The sequence below is a fragment of the Anarrhichthys ocellatus genome, unplaced genomic scaffold (genome assembly GCF_004355925.1).
Source record: "Anarrhichthys ocellatus isolate YVR2014 unplaced genomic scaffold, GSC_Weel_1.0 scaffold24, whole genome shotgun sequence".
In the NCBI taxonomy this organism is placed as follows: domain Eukaryota; kingdom Metazoa; phylum Chordata; class Actinopteri; order Perciformes; family Anarhichadidae; genus Anarrhichthys; species Anarrhichthys ocellatus.
The window spans coordinates 654,633-679,937 of record NW_022280054.1 but is presented as its reverse complement, the minus strand read 5'-3'; the positions used below and the strand labels follow the sequence as shown (position 1 = coordinate 679,937).

At 40.5% G+C, this 25,305-nt stretch overlaps 1 protein-coding gene across 4 annotated transcripts; it reads left to right on the top strand.

The window, feature by feature from the left end:
• Nucleotides 1-6,905: 6,905 nt before the first annotated feature.
• On the top strand, nt 6,906-20,546 carry LOC116390981 (uncharacterized). Of its 4 annotated transcripts, none has more exons than XM_031861162.1 (16): nt 6,906-7,363; nt 9,868-9,899; nt 11,869-11,898; nt 12,141-12,209; nt 12,825-12,857; nt 12,969-13,097; nt 13,189-13,250; nt 13,399-13,451; nt 13,547-13,773; nt 14,090-14,349; nt 15,872-15,997; nt 17,275-17,410; nt 17,683-17,730; nt 17,826-17,897; nt 18,078-18,368; nt 19,253-20,546. In XM_031861162.1, the coding sequence occupies exons 1-16, from the start codon at nt 7,314-7,316 to the stop codon at nt 19,279-19,281; spliced, it is 1,647 nt and encodes a 548-aa protein (XP_031717022.1). In that variant the 5' UTR covers nt 6,906-7,313; the 3' UTR covers nt 19,282-20,546. The 4 variants fall into 4 exon arrangements, with proteins under 4 accessions (XP_031717022.1, XP_031717023.1, XP_031717021.1 ...); XM_031861163.1 differs by having other exon boundaries at nt 12,822-12,857; nt 13,056-13,097; XM_031861161.1 differs by having other exon boundaries at nt 12,822-12,857.
• Nucleotides 20,547-25,305: the final 4,759 nt, after the last annotated feature.

Here is a 25,305-nt window from a genome sequence, read left to right as displayed (position 1 = left end):
TATTTTCAGAAAGTGGAATTTCTGTGCTAGATGTCTTGAGACTTGTGAATGCTTGATGCAGACAGAGGCAGAAACAAACAAAGATGCTGGTAGACCCGTAGATGATAAAGAGGATTGAGATGAAACGCATCGCAACGCACAACATATCTGTTAACACCAGCAACACAAAAGGCAACTTTGATTCTGTTGCATTAATTGATAAAATAATTTGAAGTAGCAACCTCTCGTATGGCTAACAATTAACGCAATGATAAATGTGCTCTGCTCTATGCTTCCATTAATCCGGAACAAAGGTCTCTTGTGTTGTGCTTAATAATTCAGTTTTATGGAGTCCATTAGCCCTGTGCATTGATGAATGGCAGCGTTCATTTTCATGTGTCAGAGACATTGATGTATGGACCGCCCAACTGTCAATGTCACGGTTATCGCGTACTTGCATTAATTATGAAACAAAGGGAGCCTTGTCAAGCCCCGGACTTTGTTAATGGACCCACCGATGGTTCTGGGTTTGTTTGTACCAGAGCAGAAGTCACAACCTCAGGGTTACTGCCTTCAGACCAACTTCAGCCTCTGTAGCTTCTTTACTTACTGTATTTAAGGAAACAATCTGCTCTTTACATGATGTGATACAGTGTATAGTAACAGAGCAGTGTCACACATCTGCTCTGTTGTGAAAGTAGGTGTAAGCATATAGGTATGTCTGAATTTGCAGACTATGGGGGATTAAAGTATTGGCTTGTTCAATGTATCTGTAAAGTTCCAACCCCAGCATCACAGGATCCTTGTGTGGGTGTCATCAGTGCCTGTGTCTTCCTATCAGCTTGAACACTAATAAAAAGCAGGGCCTGCAGTCAGTGTAGATTGTGTGAATTCAGAAAGTCCCACACCACAGCTATTTCACACCCACGTACTTCCTCTAATCTTATCGCTCTGCTGGCTCAGAGGTCTTTAAGTGCACACGATTGTGTGTGTGGGGAAACTTTATATGTTTTAGTTTGTTTGGGTCTATGTCTTTGCAAAGTTTTTTCCCTTTTTTCGCGCCACAGGACGATATGCATTTGAGAGGGATGTGGCAAATGGAAGCGAGAAGGGTTGACATGTGATGTCACGGGACAGACTTCATTTAAAACACTGAGTGGCGTAAACTTTGTGCTTTGCCTCAGAACTCAAGTGAGCAAGCGGGGATGTGGTCACATCTAGCAAATATGTTTGAAAGAAAGTGTTCGCCTCTTACCTTTATGTGGCTTGTTCTCCCAGCGTGTAGTTTTTGGCTTGGAGAGGAATCAGAATCCTGACTTCCTTTGAGGAGAAAACCTGCTCTAAGAGGCAAAGATCCTGAACAGAAGAGAGAGAGAGAGAGAGAGAGAGAGAGAGAGAGAGAGAGAGAGAGAGGGGTAAAATCCCCTTTCTGTCTCAGGGGAATCGCTCTCAGTGCTCTTAATAAATCTGATGAGTTGGGAGATTTGTGCTGAGCTGGTCTTTTTGACTTTATAGTGAATAACTGGATATAGCTGCTTTATAGGCCATAATACGCTGCTATCGTTTAGACAGGTTTGATGGATGATAGCACTAAGTGATTTGACTCAGCATTGCCGCTTTCTGTTCAAATGGGAACTTCATGTTGCCAGGAAAGATGTACTGTATATGGATATACTGTATATCAACCACTGTCTCTTTACCATTTGGGAATGCTGCCATTTCACACTGCCACAGACATAACCAACCCAAGATCTTAACCTTACATTTTATTTAGTTAACGATCGATTAAGGGAGGAGGCTTTACTCTTCATAATGAGGGGAGCTGTTTTTATGTTCTGTTAAACTTTGCGATATTATGTAGCTGACCGAGCAGGATGGAGATTCACAATGTGCGTACACAATTTACAGTGACCGCTTTTTAATTCTCTTGCCTCTTTGTATTTCAGACAAATCTAATGTATATACACTCTAAAAAAACGGACATGTTTAATAGGGAACATTCTCATCAGAGAGAAGTGAGTGTGAAGCATTAGGGGGAACACACTCAGCTTTTCCTAGACTGCTAAAATGCCCCAGCTAACCCCCAAGACAAATGTTCCCCTATAAGATAACCCGTCTACCGACACCCAGCTGCTGATGACTCAGTTACTGAGACCAACACTCATACATACACACACAAACCAGACAAACACCTGGAGGTTAAATATAGGAGAACGTTTTCCCATTCCCACATGTTTTGAGTGTAGGCGGAGGGCAGGGGATTTTTGAACCTCTGCCTCCGCACTACTGTGCTGAGTCACTCCGAAAGGAGGCGGGGGGTCTGCGTCTCAGAGGGAAACTAGACTATGGCCTTCAGTCGTGTCCTGCATATCAAACTCCCAGGACTCGTCCTTCTGTGGCCACTGAATGCAAAGAGTTCCCTTCAGGCTCTGAAATATGGAATCAACAAAGTGGGGAAAATACAAAGAGGAGGAGGCCGTGACACAACATAAAATGTACAGAAACGCTGTGTGTAATAATGTAGAGCAGTAAGTGGAGGGTTTGTGTCAGAGATGGGAGGGTGTAAACTAATGTGAGGGTAGAAAGAGAGAGGGGGAGTCAAGTCAGAAACTCACATCCAAGTTCCTCAGAGACCATGCAGACACTACATTCATTTTGTATTCCTCTTATTGCCGAAATTATGGTCTCCATTCCTCTGTTTCTTCCCTCCTCCCAGTTATATTCATGTCCAGAGAAAGGAAATCTGTTAATATGTGAAAATGCACAACAATTAAAGCCAATCCCCTCTGGTGAAAGGGGGAACAATGAAAGAGTCCCCGGACCTTAAGACTGTGGGTGTTAAACACATCATCAACGACAGATGTTCCTAACATCAAAGAAAATACACAATTCACACATGATACAGATGTTTTTGGGACTAACTCCCACAAAGAACACATACCACAATCTTTGCACATAAGAGATCTAACCACTATATTTTAAGGTGTGCAAAGAGAGATTGATAAAAACCCACAAACCTTTACTTTAAAAAGATGCCAGGGATCAAGTCAAGACCAAATATTGCATGCCGGAGACTGGGAAATGAGGTGCAGTTGTCCACTCAGTATAACAATGCAGCTAGAAAATACATGACCAACTTGGATTTGAATATTTAACTTAAAAAGTGTGATGATCCAAAAAAGCGGTGGGACAAGTAGATGGAGAATAAAGACAGAATGTGACACTTTCAAACAATGTTGAAAAAATGGTTTAATTGTCTTGGAAGCTACTTTTTAAGGTGAATATTGAGCAGTCAAACGTATGTCATCATGATTACACACAAAGCTAAGATAATGCTAAACATAAGCATGTTAGAATAGTAATGAATTTTAATTGTCAGTATGTTAGCATGCTCAAGTAAGCATTTAGCGCAAAGCACCATTTACAGCCTCACAGAGTTGCTGGCATGGCTGTAGTTTCTTGTTCTTTGATTGCACATGATGTTCTTCATCACACTGCCTATGACACTGTACCTCAAAGACTTTGACTGTATATTTAAATAAAAACGTCATCCACATCAACAGTATAATGTCAAACAGCTTAGAGGGTGGCTTAGGTTTATTTTCTCATCTAAATCACAGCACACTGAAAATAGAGAACAAAAGAAGTGCAAACTATGTGGGTGAGGTGAAAAAAAATACCCAAGGGACTCATAAAACATCTCAACACAAGTGGGAAAAAAAACGCAAACCGAGGAGACTGCTGAAAAACAATAAAAAGTGAAAAGAAAAAGAAATAAAGAACAAACAAATATAGGCCTTGGTTAATGAAAATGGCATCAAAGGGAAAGGGAGTTAGGGGAAAGTTCAGTCCCAAGTCATTAGCGTTTGAATCCAAGTCCAAAAAAATCAATCAATCATAAAATCAACTTACACTTTACGAAACATTCTTCCGTTGTTGATTCAATACCATGTTTGCGAGTACAACAACAGTACAAATGCTCTGCTTTTGTGCTTCCATATAGAGAGTTTATCCATATTGATTGCACAGGAAAGAAATTTAGCGAACTGCCAACTCGTAGGCCCATGCATTATACATTATGCTGTTGTACGGGATAGAATGAGGTTGCCTCTGAAATCTCTCATGGTTGGACACTCTCCAGAGCTTCTCTTCCATTTTCTCTATGCAAAGGTGTTGCTCTTTGTCCCTGTTCACCTCTCTACAGATTCTTTATGCAGGGTTGCAGCAGCCTCGGCTCTTTTGTTACTCTGAATCTTTCCAGCGATAACTCAGCCCGGATGGCAAAATGGCCCATTGAAATTGAGAGGACATGGAGTTCCTCATCTCCAGAGTAAGAGGACACCTTTTGTACGTATGCGTGTGTGAATACATGTATGTTATAAAGGGAATGTTTGAGCACAGAGGTTATGGGTTTTCTTCCTGCCTGACTGAGCGTCCTTATACGTGTGTGACTGTGTGTTAAATTTGTGTCTATGTGATGGATAATGAGTCTGCACAATGAGGGCTCATATTAAGCCTCCAGGGTGTGTGACATCATCGTTTCCAAACAGGTTGGTCGATCAAAAAAAAAAAAAAAAAAAGCCCTGTCATAACACATACACACACACACACACACACACACACACACACACACAATGAATGACTGTTTTAACTGCACCACACTGGAGGGAAAGATTATGTCAGTTGTTTCTTTTGATAAAGACCTTTCCTTATACCTGTTTTTAAATGTTTTTAATATATACCTCAGCATAGCTTTTTATGGTTACAATAAGATAAGATAAGATAAGATAGACTTTATTGTCCTGAAGGAAATTTGTCTTGGAAACATACAGTGTCTGCTGTTGGAGATATACTATACAGTATATATCATTTCAAGGATGGTCGTTAAATCTTATGGATCAAGTCTGAGCCAAGTCTCAAGTCTTTGAAACCTGTTATTGCAAGTCAAAAAGTTTTCACAGTCTATCAATACGTAGCATGCTAATTAAAATAGCACAATAGCCAAAACCCCAACAAACACTTAAAAAAAAAACAGTTTAATAAACATCTAGTTGCAAGAAGTGAACCATAGCATCTCTATGTGAGTGAATGGGCAACAACATTTTAGCAGCATGGCTGTACAGATGACAATATTGATTATCGATTTCATAGATTGTCGATGTTGATGTTGACTGAAAAGTCTGAACCACAATTTGATTTTGTACAGGTAAGCATGATCCCCAGAGGATGCACCCTGACTTTGGTTGTCCTCTGACTTTTCCTCTTGCACCACCAGAAGGGCATAGTTGTCACTGATCTGATGAAATATCTCAACATCTACTGATGGATTGGCATACAAATAGTTCGTACATTCATGGTTCCCAGGGGATGAATCCAAATGCCTGACCACATGAAGATCACAGTTGTGGTTTTGAATTAAATGTCCCCTCAGTTACTTGATGGTTTGTCATGAAATTTATTCCAGACATCCAAGTTCTCCCCAATATGTATTGTAACTTTGGTGATTCCTTAACTTTTTCTCTATCACTCACAGATCGGCTAGTGTGGCGTTAGTCGTAGTCCTGTTAAACAAGTCCAAATCAACTCCTAGTCTCAAGCCTCCATCAGCTCTGAAAATCTTACTTTAAGTTATTTGAATGACTCCTTCCCATCTTTTCTGAGCTAATCTTGTCACTTGCTCTCCTCTCATCCCACCATCTCCTCTCCTCCTGACCTTCCCCATCCTTTTCTCTTTTCCCCCTCTCCTCTCCTTCTCTCGCTTATCTCCTCTAATTTCCTGAGGTATTGGGGGTATCGTCTGCTCTCTGAGTCTGATGTGGTCCTGTCTCTTTTTCCACTGAGGAGCTCTCCTGATCGCTCCCTTTAGACTTTGAGGCCTGGATAATGTCCCTGTTAGTCTGCGGCATCTCTATCTCTCTCTCCCCCCCTCCCTGCTGCAAACTACATATCCATTTGTGAAAGTTGGACCGGCGAACGGAGAGAGGGGAAAAGGAAAAGATCAATGAGTGGAAGATCAGATGAAAGCCCTTGAGCCTTCACTCATTCCTCCCACTGGACATCTCAGACGCTGAGAAAGCTCTCTATACCTTTCTGGCTCTCTCTGATGGACAGTGAGCTTATGCCACGGATGGACACCTTGATTCCTTTCAATTTAACTTTATACTGTGTCGACATCCTGCTCAGTCCTCGTGTCAAATAGGCCACGTGAATCTAGTTTGGATTTGTCCTCCAGTGCAAGGGTATTTTTTTGGGGAGGCATGGTTTTGCTGCTGAGCTGCACTTGTTTTGTTGTCTGATGTGACATCTGCTGGTGTCTTCTGGGTAATGCACAGCTCTGTAATCTGATGTGCATGTTTTCCCGCTCAAAGTGACCTAGTTGCACTTGTGGACTGCCTGCTCTTTTTATGTGTGGGAGAAAATGTGCAACTTACAAATATGTCTGAGATGACTGTAGACAGCTTATATTTGCAATGCTGGGATGACAAAATAACTTATTTTCCAACTCTCTTCCTTTTTTTCTGTTCTTTACTGGGATGTAATTGCTTTAAGCATAAACCTTTGAGTGTGTGAAGTAGGTCTAATGCAAAAAAGGGATTATGTATGGGGTCTAAAATATGAATTGGTTTCACTATTCTCCGTTATCATTCCACAAACAACACGGCCAGACATTCAGCTGATTTCAGTCTTGTATCATTTGTAATAGTACACATCATCTTATCTACTTCGACCACCTATTTCATTCTTGGTAGCTCTGATATCTGAAAAAAGTGGTAAAAACCCGGATGTAAATCATCATCACGACTTTACAAAGCCCGTGCTAAGGGCGGGATGCTGCCACCCCGCCCACAGTTTACGTCCGTTTATGCACTTTCATGCACTGCGCTGTAACTGCGCAGCACCGCTGATCCTAAAAGCTGCAACGCCTGTTGTGAACAGCGCAAAGTTAAACAACATGATGTGAAGATCTGTGTTTTTTTAGCCAATTGTTTGCACACATGCACAGTGTTTGCGAGAGGAAACAATACATCCACATCTGCTCTGCAAAACGGCTGTTTTCTTTTTTTTTAGATTTTAGGAAACTTTGAGCGCCTTTTCCGGTTAAACGCATAGCATATGTTTTGTTTTGCTGCACCCAAAGTGACAAGTAATGTGAATACTTTAGCCACAAGAGTTCCGGTGATCATTATTGCGCCAATTACCGCATATCGCCTTTACCGAGACACTTGATAGTCGATGATAGGATCACGTTGCCTTTCAGGCGCTTGAATGCGCAGCCGCTGCACGCGGTGGAGGAACATAAAGTGTACCGGGAGTTTGGTTACAACGGAGAGAGGATGGTGGCAGAGATGGCGAGCTGCGGAGCGGCTTGTCACCTGGAGGACGGGTAAGACTGTTTTGTTGCTGAACGGACAAGTGTTGACCTCTGGCTGTACATCGGTGTTTGTGTTTCACCGTGTGCAGCTCAGACAACATAAAGCCTGCAGAGGACGCAGCGCTAAAAATCGCGTCGTGTCAACACAGGAAGTGTTGTCTTTTGTTGCAGTCGGTGCTCATCTCTTTGTGCATTCTATGCAAAAGTGTTTCTCTACGCTGCACGCTGCTGTGTTGTTACACTGAGATGACTCACTGACAACAATGTAACAACATGCTGTGTGGAGCGAACGAAACATGCAGATATAAAGCGATCATTTGATCAAGTTATTTACTAAAGGTGGATAAACTCAGAAATTACGATAGGAATATTATAGGAGAGATAAATAACCATATGTTTTTATGTCAGTGTAACCTCATCATACAGTGGCCTACCAACAAGCACGCAAATATGGCTTCCTGCTTACAGTTTTTAATTATGGTTGATGATGCAATGGAAGACAGGCGCCATGGGACACACGTGTGTTTTACCAACATGCTGTCCTATTTGAAATCCTTATTTGAAAATGATTCATACCAAGCTCTTTAATAGTTGTACACTATTTACTAACAGTTGTATTGTGAACCAAAGACAGGTGAGGTGATCCAGATAACTCATTGTCCTCATCGCCATGGTATCACCTGCCTGCTGAGGAGGGCTGGAAAGTCCCCGAGTAAACAATACCATGCAGCGTTTTATACACTTTGTAACACAACCTTTATAGTATTGAGAAAAAAAATATGAATTAAATGTCCACGAGAGACATGTAAGTAGTTTAATTTAAAGGAAACTTTATTTGAGAAGTAGCAGCAATACAGAATTAGTTTGTTTGTGGTTTATGACCCACTATAAACATATTGAAAGCAGTGAGGTGTAATATTAATGTTAATGATTAAAGAGTTTCTTTTTTGTACTCCTGTGGAATAGATACGGGCCAACTGACGCTCGTTTATCTACGTTTGTCTCTTTGCATTGTGTTCATGGGAGGTTGTAGGAGGCGTGTTGTAAAGGTTGTGTCTTTTATCTTTCGTCCAGACACAGGCCGACGCCCTCACGCAGGATTCTGTTCTCATATGTTGTGGGAGGAAGATAGAAACAAGCGAGAGCGGAGAAAGCCTCAGAAGTCATGCACCCGGTTTGTTCATTGTCTGTAAACATTTGAATGACGAAAATGCAAACCTTGCTCAGAGGAAGAGATATTACCGTGGCAACTAATGTGCCTCTGTGTTGTTGAGGTGCGACTGACTGTTTGGCAGAGCGAGTTGACCTTGAAGAGGAGAAAACAGTCTTTCCTGGACAGATGTTTAACAACGAAGCAAACCACTGGGCCTTATCAGGATTAACAGACGGCAAATAAAAGACCACACTTTGGTCAGCGTTAATAACCCGAATCTCTTGATGCATCATTTTACTTATGATCACCCAGTTCTGTATTTATACAACTGAGGGAGTGAAACAGGGACACACACGGGGCAATATATGACCTACTTTTTTACGCCTGCTGGTGGTGAACTCGTTGCTCTTGTCGGGTTGGCTCTCTGTCTTTTCCCCACCGGCGGATCTCAGGTGTGTTGCGTCTTGTTGAAGCTCAGACTGCGTCAACAGGTTGCACCAGTTCAGAAACACCATCTGAACCATTGCACTTGGACTTGGCTCACTGTTTGTTTGATATACTACCTTCCTGGATAGTCGAGCTCATGTCAAAAAGATTTCGAGAGCTAAATATTCAGGAGGAACTGGTATTGATGTCTGCTGTGCAGGGCTGGGTGATGTGGTTGAAATTAGTGTTGAAGCGCTTTGAGTGGTCATAGGACTAGAAAAGCGCTGTACGGGTACAAGTCCATTTAATGTCACGTTGTTGATACGATTTATGAATACAGATATGGCAGATGTTTGCAAAATTGCATGCAATAAAATGTGTCCAAAGTCTTTACATGCTTTCACGTGTGCATAACAAAACTTTCAATTACCAATTTTGTTAGTTTTTAATTACAATGTGCTTGGAATTATTGAACAACCATATGATCCTATCATCACAATATGACACCACTGGTATTACACAAAGGAATACATTGAATATAACCCATCCAATCCCCTTGTTGTGTCTGAGTTATGAAATATGAAAAAGTGTCCAAAACAGTTTAGTTTAATGGCAAATGAACCCGCCAGTATCTTTCCATGCCTGACTTCCTGTGCTATTTACACTGCCCTTGGGTTTGGGTGGAAAGTTGAATTCAACAGGATTGGGTTGGTGTCAGATGTGTGAAAAAGTGAGATGCAGGCCATCTGTACACATTTCCTGTTTTTCTGCAATCGACTGCCTGTGTTCCTATTCGAAAGCAGAAGTGGTGAACTACAAGAGCATGCAAGGCACTTTCAACCTCTAAACCGCCCCGTACTTGTCATCACACCTCCCAGACGTCCCTGTCATGAGTGTAATTTGAAGTGGTCTGACTGTTATCTCCTGTGCCCCACAGAGACGGAGATATCCCTGCACTTGAAAACAAAGGTAAACATCGACCCATTTTCATTCTTTCCCTCCCTCTCACTCTTCTCTATCTCACTTCACTTTGTCACAGAGCACACGTAGGGCTTCATGTTTTGTTTACAGCTATGTCTGTCCTCTGGCTTCTTTTTAAAAGGCGTGCATCCCCAACTATTATTCGTCACTGCTTTTGTTGTCCTTCTTTTCTTTAACCCTTCCCACCTTTCTCTCGTCTGACAGTTTGGCCTCCCTGATTTCAATATAATTTGCCTTAAAGGGCCGCAGGACTTATGCACAGTCATATATGATCACTTATGTCCCTAGTTTTGCATTTGCTATTTTTAATACTGCACACCAATACACAAAATGTTTTCCTTATCACTAACGTTTGCCTTTTTTAGCCTGTGAGTTACCAAATTTATCAAGTTTTTATCTCTTCAGGCGTCAAAAAGAATATTCAAATTCAATTGGATAAAATCGACCTGGTAATAATAGACTTTTTCTCTCCTGATACTGTTTATAATACCCCAACTCAATACATATTACCGATCCAATATGACTGCTCTATTTTTAAAACTTGCATAATTTTTATCTAACTTAACACGAGCCAAGAAATGCATGTGGTGCTTAGCATTATGTCGGTGGCCCTCTGTGTCTTAATGAATTTAACTTAATTGTTTTAATCACACACACCTTTTTTATGCCCTTGGTTGTGCTATTTTAACATTCTTTTTTAGACCAGCAGATGGCAGGCAATACCCATGAAACTATCCAAACCTTTGAGGCCGTAAACAAGTGTGTGTGTGTTTGTGTGTTTGGACATGCATGTGTATCTGTGCGGGTGTTTTATCTCCACCTTGTTTGTCAGTCTGATGAAGGGAAGCGGCCATGCCAGAGTGAAGAGGGATGCCTGCTGGCTCAGATGAGACAGCAGCGGCAGAGAAAGAGATTGGCCATAGGAGGCATATGAGGACAAGCAGAGAGAAATGGAGGCGGGAGAGTGCAGAGAGAGGTGAAGCAGACAGATCGGGCTTAGCGGAGGAGAGAGAGATTGATGAGGGAGGTGTTGTGAGTGGAGCAGTGATGGCAGAATCTGCTTGTTAGTCTAAGATAAAACTCTGTGGGCCAGAGAGGATGGGCTCCATCCATTAGCCAGCCAGGCACTCAGCCAGATGGCCCGGTCCATGGACATTCACTGCTGCTGGGAAGAGAAGAAGCAGCAGCTCCTCTGGACCCATCTGTATGAATGTGCCAGAATGTTAATGTATGGCACTTATCACTGGCTTCTTCACAGGGTGCCAGCGTTCAGCTGCTAAGGAGTGATGCATATGTAAAAGCAGGGGGTGTAAGTCAGACATGCTGAGAGGCTTTTTTGACGAGTAATATGGATGAAAAAACAAAGTAAACTGCAAGTAGAGGTCTCTCACTGGGGCCGCGCCTGTTAAAAGAAGAGCCCCAGTGACAAAATGTAAAACTCTTTACACATTTCTCACACTTCAGTCTATCTATTATTATCTCCTTTATGTAAGGACAGTTTATATGTTGTGAGTGTTGAGTTTAGCAACAGGGCATGTAGCCGCACCCGAGGTTTCCTCTGCGTGAGACGGTAAAGATGCAGAATATATTTACAAAACAGTTTTACAGTACTATATTAGATCGTAGAATATGGCTAGTGGCGTTACATATTATTGGGTGTTGTTTGTTTCTGTTTTTACTGCAGAGTTATGTTTCCTGTTCAGGTGAAATTGACACGAGACACTTTACTGCTGAGCAATGTAATAACGACAGAATGATGAGGATGTTTATGATGCTAGCAAAACTTTAAAAGTGGTGATGATGATATGGTTAACAAGACATTTTGAGAATGATGTAGTAATAGTAATTACCAATAAGATGGGATATACAATGACTTTTCATCACATTTTGACATCATTGCATCAGCTTTTACAGACCAAACAGCACTAACCTCAAAACAATTACTAATCTGTTACAGATAACCTGACAGAAAGTGACAGCAGCTCAGGTAAGCACAAATATCACACCACAACAGTTTAACTCATTTGTTTTTCCCACAACTCATACCAAAACATGTTCATCTGCAGAAAACCTCATTTAATCTGACATTTAATTCCTTTTTTTATATACAAAGTGTTTTTTTTTCTCTTCACATTTAACCTTTGCGGCATGAATCGAGCATACATTGGAAATTCAGTGCAAAATTGTCAGCTCATTGCTATGTCCTTTACAAATTGATTCATCAAACAGAAAACACCGGGACATCCGCTGAAGAGAGCTCGGAGGAGGAAGATGAAGAGGAGGAGGAGGAGGATTCTGGTGAGAGACACACTTTGAACTACCTTAACGGAAGGTTTTTGTGAAATTTGCTCAATCACTTATATCACGCTCATGTCTGTATGTTAAATATGAAACTGCAGCCAGGAGACAGATAGCTCTGCTCAGGTGGTAGCTTCATATTCACCAGACAGACATTAGAGTGCTGGTCTTCACATCCATCTCAGCAAGAAAGTGAATAAGCGTTATTTTTCAAAATGTCAAATCATTTTTTAAATGTATTTACACATTTTTTTTGTCCGGGATGATGGGAAAAACATAGTAACAGCTGACAATAACATGGTACAAATGTGTTGGTGTGGGATTTCAAACCATGGCTAATTTGTGACTCCTGTCCCTGGTTAGGCTTCTCTGCTTAAAAAAGATGTGACATAATTAAATAAAACTTTCATATTTACATCACATTACAATCATTTTACATCTGTTCCATATGTTTATGTGTGCACGTGAGTTTGCTCCCTAATTCATGGCAACATGCATGCATGTAGTCTTTATGGGTATGTATGTGTACCTTGTGCCTTGTGTATGTGTGCCTGATCATATTCCTTTCATTTCCCTGTTTCTCAACCTTCTGTCCCGTATTTTGACTTTCAGCAGAAGGCTGTGCTGAGAAGGATGGAGGAGAGGAAGGTAAGAACCAACACCGTATAATCAATCCATGAAAAATGTTTGTCACCCAAGGATTTTACAAGATAAAGAGTGAATGGGGATACATTTTTATCTCCTTTATGTTCTGTGCAGAAAATGAAGCGGCTGATGCAGAGGAGTCTAAAAAGGGTGCGACACTACAAAATATTAAGATCTCATTACTATTATTTCACCCTCTAGATTCAGTCTCTGGATGCAAAGCAGATTTTTCCAATGGGAAGGGTAAGCAGATCATAACGCATGTTACAGCACAACGAATGTTCTGGAGATTGTGTCACATATCCTGTAAATAACATCACGTTTTTTTTCTCAGACGTCCTGACAAATGAGAGGCAGTTCATAATATGCTGTGAAAAATGCAAAGCCATCCAGCAGGTGAGCTCAGAAACCATTGGAAAAAATGTATTTGTACTTTTATTTGTAATTATACTACATCATACTTGACTTTCTTCGGATTTGTTTACCATGATTTTATAATTGTCCAAACAAAGAGACAAACTGTGTTGGTTTGTTTAATTAACAGAGCCACGGCAATGAGCTTGTTACCCCCAGGAGGATCTCTAAGGGACGATTACAGTGAGTGCGACAGTGCGTCTCTGACACTCATCTGGCCTGTGCACATTTATATTGATGCTATATGTACAGCGTCACTGACTCTGTGTGTGTTTTAGGGTGCAGCTTGAAGGGGAGGGCACATACCAGTGTTCAGTCACTGGCCTGGTGTTTGAAGCATCGGAGCCGGTCCTAGTGCGGTACTCAGTCTTGTCCTGGTCCAAGTTTGGTGGCTTCCTCCGGGACTCCTGGAAATTTGCTGGACCCATCTTTAACGTGGACACAGTCAATAAGGACGCTTCTGTCCTCACGTCCATTCAGTTCCCTCACTCCATCTGCCTTGCCGGTGAGAATGAATATCAGGGCTGTCACGCTCTTGCATGTCTCCTGTGTTCAATATATAATTCATAATTATGGTCTCCGCCTCCTGCGGGGAATCCGTGGACCTTAAGAAAATGTTATGAACATTCAATATCACCATTAAAGATGTTGTCTGGAGGTTCTCTTAAAAGCAAAGGTGCGATTCTTGATTAATTATGACCCATCTTAAAATCTTTACACAACATAGTTAATTTTAGTGCATATCATAATCTTTTATGAATGATTTAAAGCTGCTCTAGGCGACACATAAAATCTTCTTTTCCCTTATTATCGTCACACAGATCCAGAAAATGAGATGACATTCAGTGTCCTGCACATAAAGGACAACCGTTCACTCATCGAGCCGACAGTGGACCACTCGGGTAGCCACGTTAAGTGGAATGTGACGTCCCTTTCACCCGTGGGTCCCATCATTCAGACCAGCCAATCTGTAGAGCACCACGGCGTGGTCCTGGTCTACAAGCAGCTGTGCAGTGACAACAACAACAACAACTACAGCTTCCACATCTACCTGGCCACCAACAGCTCATCTGACATCAAGGTGAGCGTTGTTGAATACTGCATGTGGCTCTGAATTAATCTCTTCTCTACAACAGATGATTGGCAGTTTTCCTTCTCCTCACTTCACGAGTGCAGCACTGTCGAGGCTGTCATCGGTCTTTAGGTGCATTTTAAAAACTGATAGGAATATGACAGCTGTTTTGGAAATGTGTTCAAATTCTCCGAAATGTCCTGTAGTTGCAGGATTCCACTTTCAAACAGGCATTTTAATCCATGTTGGGGAATTTTACATGTCGGGGAATTTTACATGTCGGGGTTATGATTGAAAAAAGGGTCTTGGTTAACCTCGAGAGTTGCTTGTGCCATCATTCTACTCGGTGACATTTCTGTATCTTTTCCTGTGAGGTTATGAAATACTGCAGTTACAGTACTGGATAAAGTGCACACAAGGTTGATCTCAATGTGTGAATACACACACACACACACACTTTTTTATTAAATGCACATCTTATGCCAAGCTTCTTACGACGGTAATATATTTCACACTGAATTACAATTTCTTACTCATATTGAAATAAAATCTGTTAAAGATCCACCTTTTAAGACTTGAAGTGAGCCAAGTTTTGTTTGTCAGGAAAACAAGCTGTTCATGACTGCATATTTAGTGTTTTCATTTTGGAATGTTTTCCTTGATGTGCAAGAGCCCAAAGGAAGGAAATACAGACCAACCCGAAGAAAAACAATACAAAGAAATATTCCATTCATGAAACCATTGTCTCCCTAAATCAATCGTGACTTTCAATCAGGACAACTGCTCAATGTATAAAACTCCAGCAAAATGCCATAAATGATGTGTGGGAAAAGGAGAACATAGTCAAAGCAAAACCTAACTTTCACTTCTTGTTTAGTTTTATAACTGCAATGCCTCTGATGCTGTAAAAAGTTATAGAATAGGCACCAAATTTCCAGATTCTGGATGAGGTTATGCAGCATACTGCAATGGAAAAAATACAACGATATACAATATTATATTGTTGAAAAGCAGTAGTTTCAGCATCTGGCTGATCATTGACAATCTGAAAAAAACGCCTTCTGATATATTTTGCAGATATTTCCAGATAAAAAATGTCAGTGGTATGTATTGGAAAGGTATCGATGCCACTGGTGTGTGTACTGTATTACTGGAAGTGCACCGCGTAATTCTGACAGCTACATGACGATATTATCATTTATTTGTAATTTTCTAACACTGTACTGCTGAGGAAACTCTGGAGGTGGGTTTGTGGTTGTGTGTGTGAGCATGTGTGTTTGGGAGGGTGCAGGTGATAATTATACTTAATTTATCATAAGGCACAAATGACAGTTCCTTAAAATATAGCAATTGTTTTCCATGAGTATGCACACAGACCAGGTCTTTTTCTCCTGAGACGCCTTCAGGTTTTCTACTCTGACTATGGGCAATGTATTTCAATGAAGGTAATCGCCATTCAGCGTGCTCAGGACACTACAAAGGTGTGACTTGTCTTCTGCCTCTTTCTTCCTGCTGTCCCTATGTAAACCAGGATATTGGCAAACAGGTGCGGGGCTACAAGAATCGCTACATTCGGATAGAGAAGCCTCCCACATGTAAACTGGATGAGGGGACGTATCGTCTCCTGTGCGAGCCAGAGGGCGAGATCAAACCTCAGGTGCGTCTCTTGGTTTGTACGTGTGTGTAGGGCGGTCACAATGTCAGATTCCCGCCACACGATTATCAAGGCCAAAAATTCATGATTCTAAAGAAAATCTAAAAAATCAGTTCAGTTTGTCTCTTTTTTTGGCAAATGAATTATACTCAAAAAGTGATTGCATAGTGTCAAAAAAGTCAGTGTACTGTGTCATAAAAAGGCCTAGTATAGTATGAAATAAAATCATAGTTTAGTATTCTATAAAAAAGTCATACAGTAGTAGGTCAACTAAAAACAATCATAGTATAGTATGTCATAAAAAGTCATAGTATCGTAAGTCATATAATACTCACAAATATCTTTTTAAATAGACTAAGGGATCCCATTGGACTGTCAGCAACTGTTTTATTTTATTTGGGGGTAAACGTTTCTGCTCGCTAAGACAAAGCAGCCAAGAGGACAGAAGACAGGAGGTTCTTCATTCTTTATAAACTTCACTCGGAAGTGTCATTTATTTTGTCAACATTTTACATTTGTTTCCAGTGAGATATTAATGATTTTATATGTTGACTTTGTTGTTATAAACATAACTGTTGCTGCTCTATAAACAATATTTGATATATTTTAAATATAAATTCTAATGCTGTTCTGAATTTATTTGTTTTTAAAATTCTATGTATTTTTTTAAAAGCAATGATCTAGTCATGTAGACAAGCAGAGTATTGATAATAGTATCTTCTAGTTGTATTAAAATGATAAAGATAACTCTCCAAACCTGAAGGCCACCGTAGTTCTAGGGAGGGGTGAGCAGACAGGTATTTAGTTGGTTGCAATCTGCAACACACCAGTTCATGCCACCAAATCTTACACACTGTGCCTTTAAATTATGATTAAAGCTACTACGAGGAACATTCTTGTTGTGTTGAATTTGGCTGTCCCCGTGGATAAAACAAAGCTCCAGATTACCTGTAGAAAAAGAGAATTTTACTGCTGCAGGGTCTGACAGTCTTCCCCGCGCCGTCATGGTTCTAGTTCTCCCGTGCCTGCCTTCCCTCCAGCGGGCCCAGCAATACGGCCTGGGCCTCCAGCAGCATGTTTTCAGTGTTGGAGTCTGAGCTGAAGGAGTTTCTGGTGAACGTATATGATTTCATCGCGGAATCCAGACTGGTGGCACCGATGACAAGCATTAAGAATAACTACATAGAAATAGCCAATCTTCTTGCTGATGTACATTGAGACCATTTAAAAGTTCTGTACTGTAACTTTAATTATATATATATTTATGTGTCTTTGTGCAGGATTTGAAATTCACCCTTGCTGTGATCAAGATGAAAGGCTACTTTGAAGCTTTCTTTGAGCAGCCTCCTCCCTTTAAATTGTCTCTCATAGAGATTAACACTGAGGAGACCGTATGGTCCGGCACCATCAGAGAAGGTACCACTGCATTTAGTCTCACACTGAACATGTCTCTTGATTTGCAGGTGAAAAAACAGATCCAGGAGTTGAAGTTAAAATCAGATGTCAACGCTTTTTCACACATATTTCTATGTTTATCGGACAGCTGATAGTAACAAGAAACATTTGCAGATTTTTTTCTGCAAAGAAACCAAAAGGTTTCTCCGCATGTTTTTGTGTTATCAAGTTTGAGTGTACTTTGGTTTCTACTCCAGAGTGGTGATCTTTGTCTTTCTACTCTACACTACTAGGTGACTGTGTGGATAACACAGAAAAGAAGCCAAGGAAAAGGACAAACAGTAAGCCTTTTGTTTTTCTTGTTTTTAGATTTGATTTTTCATCACAACATGCTTTCAGCTTTTACAGGTATACCATCCATATATCTTTCTCATAGGCAGACAGAGGAGCAGCAGCCCCTCAGAGGAAGAGACGGCCTGTAAAAGGCCTCGGTTTCAGGAAGAGTCAGGTGACTTTTCTAGTCTTTTACTAATTACTGATTTGAGAAGAACTTCAGGCACACACTTAGTTTTGCCCCAAGTCAAGTCAAAAGAAACCAGTCCACCCCTGATCTATTTTCCAGATGCACCTGTCTGTCTAAAATGATTCTGAAATAAAGCACCTCTACGTGTTGTGCGTCCTTTTCTAGATGGAGTGAAAACAGGGATGACTCTGGACCAGGACATGTCAGAGAAGCAGCTACTGCAATTGGCCAAGCGGCTCGGGAAGGAGTGGAAGCAGGTGGCCATCATTTTAGACTTGAATTCCAGCGAGCTTGATGACATCCAGGCAGCAGAGAAAGATGTGACCATGCAGAAGCTGAAGATGCTGGTGCTGTGGAAGAGCAGAAGGCTGCCGGGAGAGGCCACGGCGTACCAGCTGGGGAAATGTTTGAAGGAACTGGATGACTTGCCAACTGAGGTCCATCAAACACTGAAAGGTAATTAACTGCAGACATGCATATTAACAATAGATGTAATAATGATGGATAACCATAAACACTAGGGCTGTGTATTGACAAGCACCTCACGATACGACACGTGTCACGATATGATATATAAACATCATGAAATAAAGTGCGTTAAGTAAAGTTGTCAGTTCACAGTCCTTCCCATTTATGTCCCATTAGTCCAGGTTCAGTTTTCAGTACCTCCGCGATGTTACTGCCTGTACGGCTCTCGTGCAGTGGTGTCGTGATGTGGTGTGACACAATCGTAAAATTCGACTCGGCGGTCTAGACGTCTAACGCCGCACGTCAGGGCTACTCTCTCTGCAGGGGGAGCGGAGCTTTGACACGTTTCATCACCTCTTAGTAAATCCTGGGCACTGCACTGCTACATCCATCATGTGTCGGCAGGAATGATTCAGGATCACATAGCGCAGATACTTAAGGGTCTCGAGTTTGGATGTGGGAAAATGGCTCAAGTGCGCCCCCTACAAAGTTGATCAACTCAAGCTTCACCTACATGTATGAAAATTTGGTAGGCAGATGTACAATGTGGGGACGTACAAAAAAAGCCTCTTGGAGGTATACTGTAATTTGATGAAAGGTTGTCAAAATCTTGAGTTTGCATGCAACGCTGGTGGTGTAGCAGCGAAAAAGCAAGTTGTTGTTTTTTGCCATAAAACAGATAGTTAGATCTTCAGCACACATTGTGCAATCTGCCCAAAACATTGTTGGAAGTCATCATTGCACTCAGCAAAGAGTTCCTGTTTCATTGGTGTCTGTTATCCTCACCCTCTGCATTTTAGCCCCGCCCTCTTTCATAACTCATGCCACTTTAATTGTGTGTTAATGTTTTTGTTTTTCTTGTTTTTTTTCAGACATGGTGAACAATCGAGCAGCTAAGTGAAAGAGATTTGACTCAAATGGACTGTTGAATTTTTTTTGCTCCATCATCAGGAAGAAAAACCTCAGGAATACAACAAAGCAGACAAAACATTAGTTCTTCCAAGTTTGTGTTTCTCTTTTGAATATTTTCTGGAAATTTAACTGATTGATGGGTTTTTGTATTGCCGCATTTCATGAAGAGGGACACTTTCTTAACTTCGATGGGCATATTTTGTTGAAAATGTAGTCCTTTGATTCTGTAATACAGAATTGAAAAGCTGCACCTGAAGCTTCCCTTGTATAGCCAGAATTTGATGCTTAGCATTAGTAGTTTAAAAAATGACCAAAAGAGGTCGAGGTCATTGAGGTATATAGTAGCTAATTATATAGCCAGAAACATAATGTATATGTAGGTGATGCAGTGTTGATACTGCAAAAAAACCTGGAAAATCCAAACGGTGTATCTAATCGTTTCACTTTTGTTTGTGGGATTTCATGTGCATGTGACTGTCCACAGCGTGACGGACTGAAGTACTTAGCTATTTTGTGTTTCATACGTTTTTATATTCGTCCTGTACATATCTTTTTTTTTACCAACTATTTCAAACCTGTGATCTATTTTTTTAAAGTCGTTTTTTTATGTTTTATGTCTGTCTGTGTTTTATTTGAAAACTCTGAACCTGTACTAAATGGAGTTGCAAGACGTCCTTAATTATGTTTATTTTAACTTGAATTATGAATCGTTTACTGTGCTGTGACTGGAACACACATCTTGTTAAGTATAAATGTTAAAAAAAAAATAATCACAAGCATTCGGATGCACAGTTGAATTGAACTTTTCTACCTGTGTTCTGCAGCCTGGCAACATTTATATAGCTTTACAAGTCATGTTTTTAAGGCTTATTTCACAAAAACAAACTATACTGTCAGCTGCCTGTGGAAACATTTCAGTTCATTTTTCTCAGCATCCCTAAATTAGTCAAAGCTTTATTTCTCTTTTGCCTATTTTCAAATGACGCTGTTTCCAGACATCTCAACACTATTTGGTAAAAGCTGCAGGAAATGCATCTGGATTGTTGAATATTTTAGGGTCTTCCATGCTGATATGATGCAGTAATGTTTACATTCAGAGAATGGGGTTACTTCCTTAGACAACTTACCACCAAAAATCGAGTCTGTTCTTTTTTGCAGTTGTTTCTATCATGTTTGAGTCTCTCCAAAGAATTGTGGAGTAATTGTAAATATTAAAGCAAATGTCGACTGAATAAATCTTTTTACTTAATTTAAGTGCTGTCAGTTCCATTTTCATTTGCACCCATTTCCATACATATATCACTTTCACTTCAGCACTTCGAATCAAAAAATACTTAATTTTAAATAACAATAAATCATCAATAATCTCACAGGCCATGAAAATTAATAAATAAGTAAACAAATAATAAATATAAATATAAATAAGTAAACAAATAAGCTGTTTTCTGCAGCAGGTGCAGTGTACAGACTACTTAGTCAGTAGTTGTAAATGACCGTAGTGAATGAACAGAAAGGCTTGTGATTAATGTGGAAATATTGTGGTATTACTTAGAAATGATGGTGATGAGGTTGCAGGATGTTTACTTCCTGTTCACAACGAGAACTTGAGGTAGGACTGAAGAGCAGCAGACCCTCGTGATGTTCCTCAGACATTCACTCTTCACTCACTTTTTTTTCTAATTTTACACTTTTTATGACTTTTTTCAACAAACTATACTATAACTTTTGTGACATATTGTACTATGACTTTTTAACCACTTTTTGGGGCACAAAATACAATTAATTGTTTTCAACCTTTTATATTATTTTCTATTATCTAATTTTTTCAATATTCTACATTTATACTGTTTATGACTTTTGTGACATACTATACCAGGGGTCACTAATAGGCGGACCGCGGTCCGGATCCGGACCCAGACGCAGTTGTATCCGGACCCAGGACCAAAAACCGATTTTATGTTGACGGAGTGCTTCTATTTTAACCGGCGCACCTTTTTCAGCCTTTATGGCACTTGTTCAGAGGTGCAAGAAACACGCCGACCAATGCGTTGTAAATCACATCATGTGATGCAGCTCAGCCAATCAAATATGGGTATTCTGACATGTGTCCTCGTTCGACTTGAGCCAGGCGTGCGCAGAATCGATCACCGGCGATCGGCGCACAATGCATGCTGGGTAGATTTGCGTCCGACTTGCTCTGACGTCATGAAAACGTGCGTAACGATGATCTCACGTGAGCGAGGCGGCCGCAGATTTCAGAGCCAGGCGATGCAGAATTGCTCTCCACCGACTGCATGACCCCAGGGCATGATGGGAAACTTCTTGGTGTCTTCGGATCAAAGAGCTGATTGGCTCTTAGATTTTCTTTAGTGGAAAAGGTGGGCGATCGTGGCTCACTTTGTTAAGAGGTCTGTCTGGTGACCACAAGGTTGGTTGTTCGAACCATGGCCTTTGACGTGTCGCATGTCAAAGACAGCCCACTGCTCCCCATATATAGGGATGGGTCAAATGCAGAGACAAAATTATCCTTAATTAACAGGATAAATATAGTATAAAAAAATTTAAATCCTAATTTTCTGTCTAATTGTAATACTTAACGCTAGATTGTTGGCTATTAGTCTCATTTTGTCCAATAACAATAATAATATATAAGGTTATTTATTTAGAATCTGTAAATAAAGATATTTATTGAGAAAGCCTACATCCTACTTGATGTCAACATGTTCTCAGTCAGAGCACTGAATGTGTCCATCGATTAATGATTGTGAAGCATCACAAAACATTAAAAGAAAAGCACAATTGTCACTGACGGAAACTTGCAGCGTTGCTTTTCCTCCGTGTGTAGCCTGTTTATGTAGCTGTGATGTTTGGACAGTTGGTTCAGTTTTTAAATTTCTTAAATTTACAGTTGTATGATTTAGAAATGACGCTATCTTCACATATGTTTATTTATATAAATGTTAAATAAATATGACATCCAAGAACTAAAATATGCCAAATCTTATATCTTCAATTATAATAATAACATAGTTAAATATATAAAAAGACATCCAAACTTAAAGACCAGCAATTTTACAGTTAAGTGTCTTGCTCAAGGACACATCGACATGCTCCTAGCGGAGCCAGGGATCGAACCGCCGCTCCTCTGATTGAAAGACGGCCCTGCGCTCCACTTAGCCAAGATCAGTTCTAGACTATGGCTGTGTGGAATATAGGTCGGCGTCTAAAACCTTGTTGGGAAAACTGGATGTAATACAAGTGTCAAGAATATGTAGTGGGGTCTTTAAAACAACATCTGTGCCGGCATTGCAGGTAGAAATGGGGGAAATGCCATTGGAGCTGAGAAGAATCCAGGTCATGATGACATATTGGGTCAGTTTACAAGGACATAACAACCATCCAACAATAAGTGCAATTGAGCCATGCTGGGAACATGACAACAGGCCAACAAAGAGCTTTGGTTGGGTTGTTCAGAAGAAGGCTAGTGAATTAGGTTTTAGGAGTTATTCTCCAGCTGTGGTCCAGCTGTTCCTCTTTGGTTACTGCCACAGCCTGGAATTGATCTTGGCCTCCTTGAACTGATGAGAGATGAACGTTGGGGAAACTGTAAGATCTTCAAGTCATACATCAGTTACCACAATTAAATACAGATTTATGGATCTAAAGACCCTAAAACTGGTAGAACAGCAGCAGCAGCAGTAATCCCAGAATTCCATTATGAGTGTGGGAAGAGACTTAGTGATGATGTATCTGTGTTTGCATGTGAGATGATGGCCATATAGTTATTGCCTTACAGTGGGTAGAGGACGTCAGGCCAGAGAAAGAGGTGATTGCATCAGACTCATGTGCAGTGCTAACAAGTTTGAAATGTTGCCACTCCAGAAGCAGAGAGGATTTACTGTTTGAAACTCTACAATCATTTTTAAGAATCCATCAAATGCGGATAGCGGTTCATTTAGTGTGGGTTCATGTTGGAGTCGATGGCAATGAGAAGACAGATAAAGCAGCAAAAAGGGCTTTGAAGAGTGGGAGAAATAACGTTAATGTAAATATAAGTAAGTCAGAAGCTAAAGTGGTGATTAAGCGACAAATCAAAAAGATATGTCAGAACGAATAAAGGGAGTAAAGGAAGATATCTGTTTAACAATAAACCATTGGTTGGGAGGGCAGGATCTAGTGGACAAACTAGAAAAGAGAAGCCAATTGTGACAAGACCAAGGAATGGCCATACTGGTCTGAACAGTTCCCTCGATGTTATTAGAAAGCATAATAATGAAAAGTGTGAATTTTGTGGAGAAGAAGAAACCGTGGACCATGTTTTATTGTCCTGTCAGAGGTACGAGTCAGCGAGAGAAGTTTTGAAAAAAGGTCTAAGAGAGATTGGAGAGGAAAATATCATTAATGTACTAAAGAAAAGCTTTAGTGACAAATGTTGGAAACTTTTTCTGGAATATTTAGAGTCAACAACCCTAATGAATAGAATTTGAGAAAGAAATGTATTATTATTAATTTTTTCTATTTTATTATTTTATTTTTTCTATATGTATATATATATATTTATATACATATCTTTATTCATTTACACACATATGTATATGTGTATATATGTATATGTATTTCTTTTCGTTTGGTTGTGGTATTAGAGTCCTTAGTCCACACTCCAGATTAGTGGGAGGCGGTAATGCACCCGAAAGCTGTTTGCCAACCGCCAAAAAAAGCAAAAGAAAGAAGAAGAAGAAGCACGCGGCTGAAAACGGTCCGACTTGAACGCAGTTTTTTGTCAACGCCCCTTTCTACGTCCGCCTGCTCTCGTCTGCTTTCTAGGCGAGGCGCAGTTCAACTCGAACGAGCCTGTTGTTCACATACCGTGACAACATACCAGGAAAGAGAAACAAAACGTTCTCCAAATAGAGAAAAGTGGTTAGGGAGACCAGAGTCTTGAACAAGAATAGACATTCTTATAGGTTAATTCTTTCCACTGGCAATTTAAAACCAGTGTGTCACATGTTCAGAGACCTCACCAATTATTCAAAGCGGTAATGCGAAGCGATTACTCATTTTACTTGAAATTAGGGCTGCATTAAAGAATAAATTACATAACAGAAAGCTTTTGAAAAATGTGCATCTAAAAGTAAAGAAATTCATTTTAGAAAAATGAATTTCACTGAATTGCCCCGCAGCTTTAAATTCAGTTCATTCAGGTGTGAAGTGATGTCAATCAAAAATCATTATTATATTTTTCTCATCTTCAAACAAGAGAAATTAGTGAGCATCACTTCACACCTGAATGAATTCTTTAATGCAGCCCTCATTTCAAGTAAAATGAGTAATCGCTTCGCATTACCGCTTTGAATAATTGGTGAGGTCTCTGAACATGTGACACACTGGTTTTAAATTGCCAGTGGAAAGAATTAACCTATAAGAATGTCTAGTCTTGTTCAACACTCTGGTCTCGCTAACCACTTTTCTCTATTTGGAGAAGGTCATGTGAAATAACTACTGTGACTGACGTAACTGTCGTAGTCTTGTTTCTCTTTCCTCGTATGTTGTCATGGTATGTGAACATCTCACTCGAGTCAGTAAATGTGTCAGAATACTCATATTTGATTGGCTGAGCTGCATCACCTGACGTGATTTACGACGCATTGGCACAATTATTGAAGGGTCCCTTTTAGCCTCTGAGTGCTACTGTCTGAAGGCGCTGTGCTTCAAGACAGCTTTGCTGCTCGCACAGACTGCAGCTAAGAGTGTGTGAACTAACCGCCCTGTTTGCGCACCCCAGTAATTTGCTGCTTAGTGGTGACAGTTGAGGGGCTATACTCAGACCAAATATCTCTTTTTTTCCCAAGAACTTAGCTTTCTTTCAGTTCGAGGGTTATACACCTGGAGGCTTTTTGTCTTCAACCCCATGCGGAGGAAAGGGAGGCAAAGTTACATCTGCTTTGACCAGTGGGATAGGCCACAGAGTACCAGCTGTGGAAAAGTGTGGAGGAACTGGATGACTGGTCCATCA

Excerpts from the sequence above, each read along its gene's own strand:
- LOC116390981 (XM_031861161.1), top strand. The coding sequence starts at position 7,314 with ATGGTGGCAGAGATGGCGAGCTGCGGAGCGGCTTGTCACCTGGAGGAC. Across the intron at positions 17,898-18,077 it reads TCGGTTTCAGGAAGAGTCAG|ATGGAGTGAAAACAGGGATG; the intron begins GTGACTTTTCTA and ends GTCCTTTTCTAG. Across the intron at positions 18,369-19,252 it reads GGTCCATCAAACACTGAAAG|ACATGGTGAACAATCGAGCA; the intron begins GTAATTAACTGC and ends GTTTTTTTTCAG.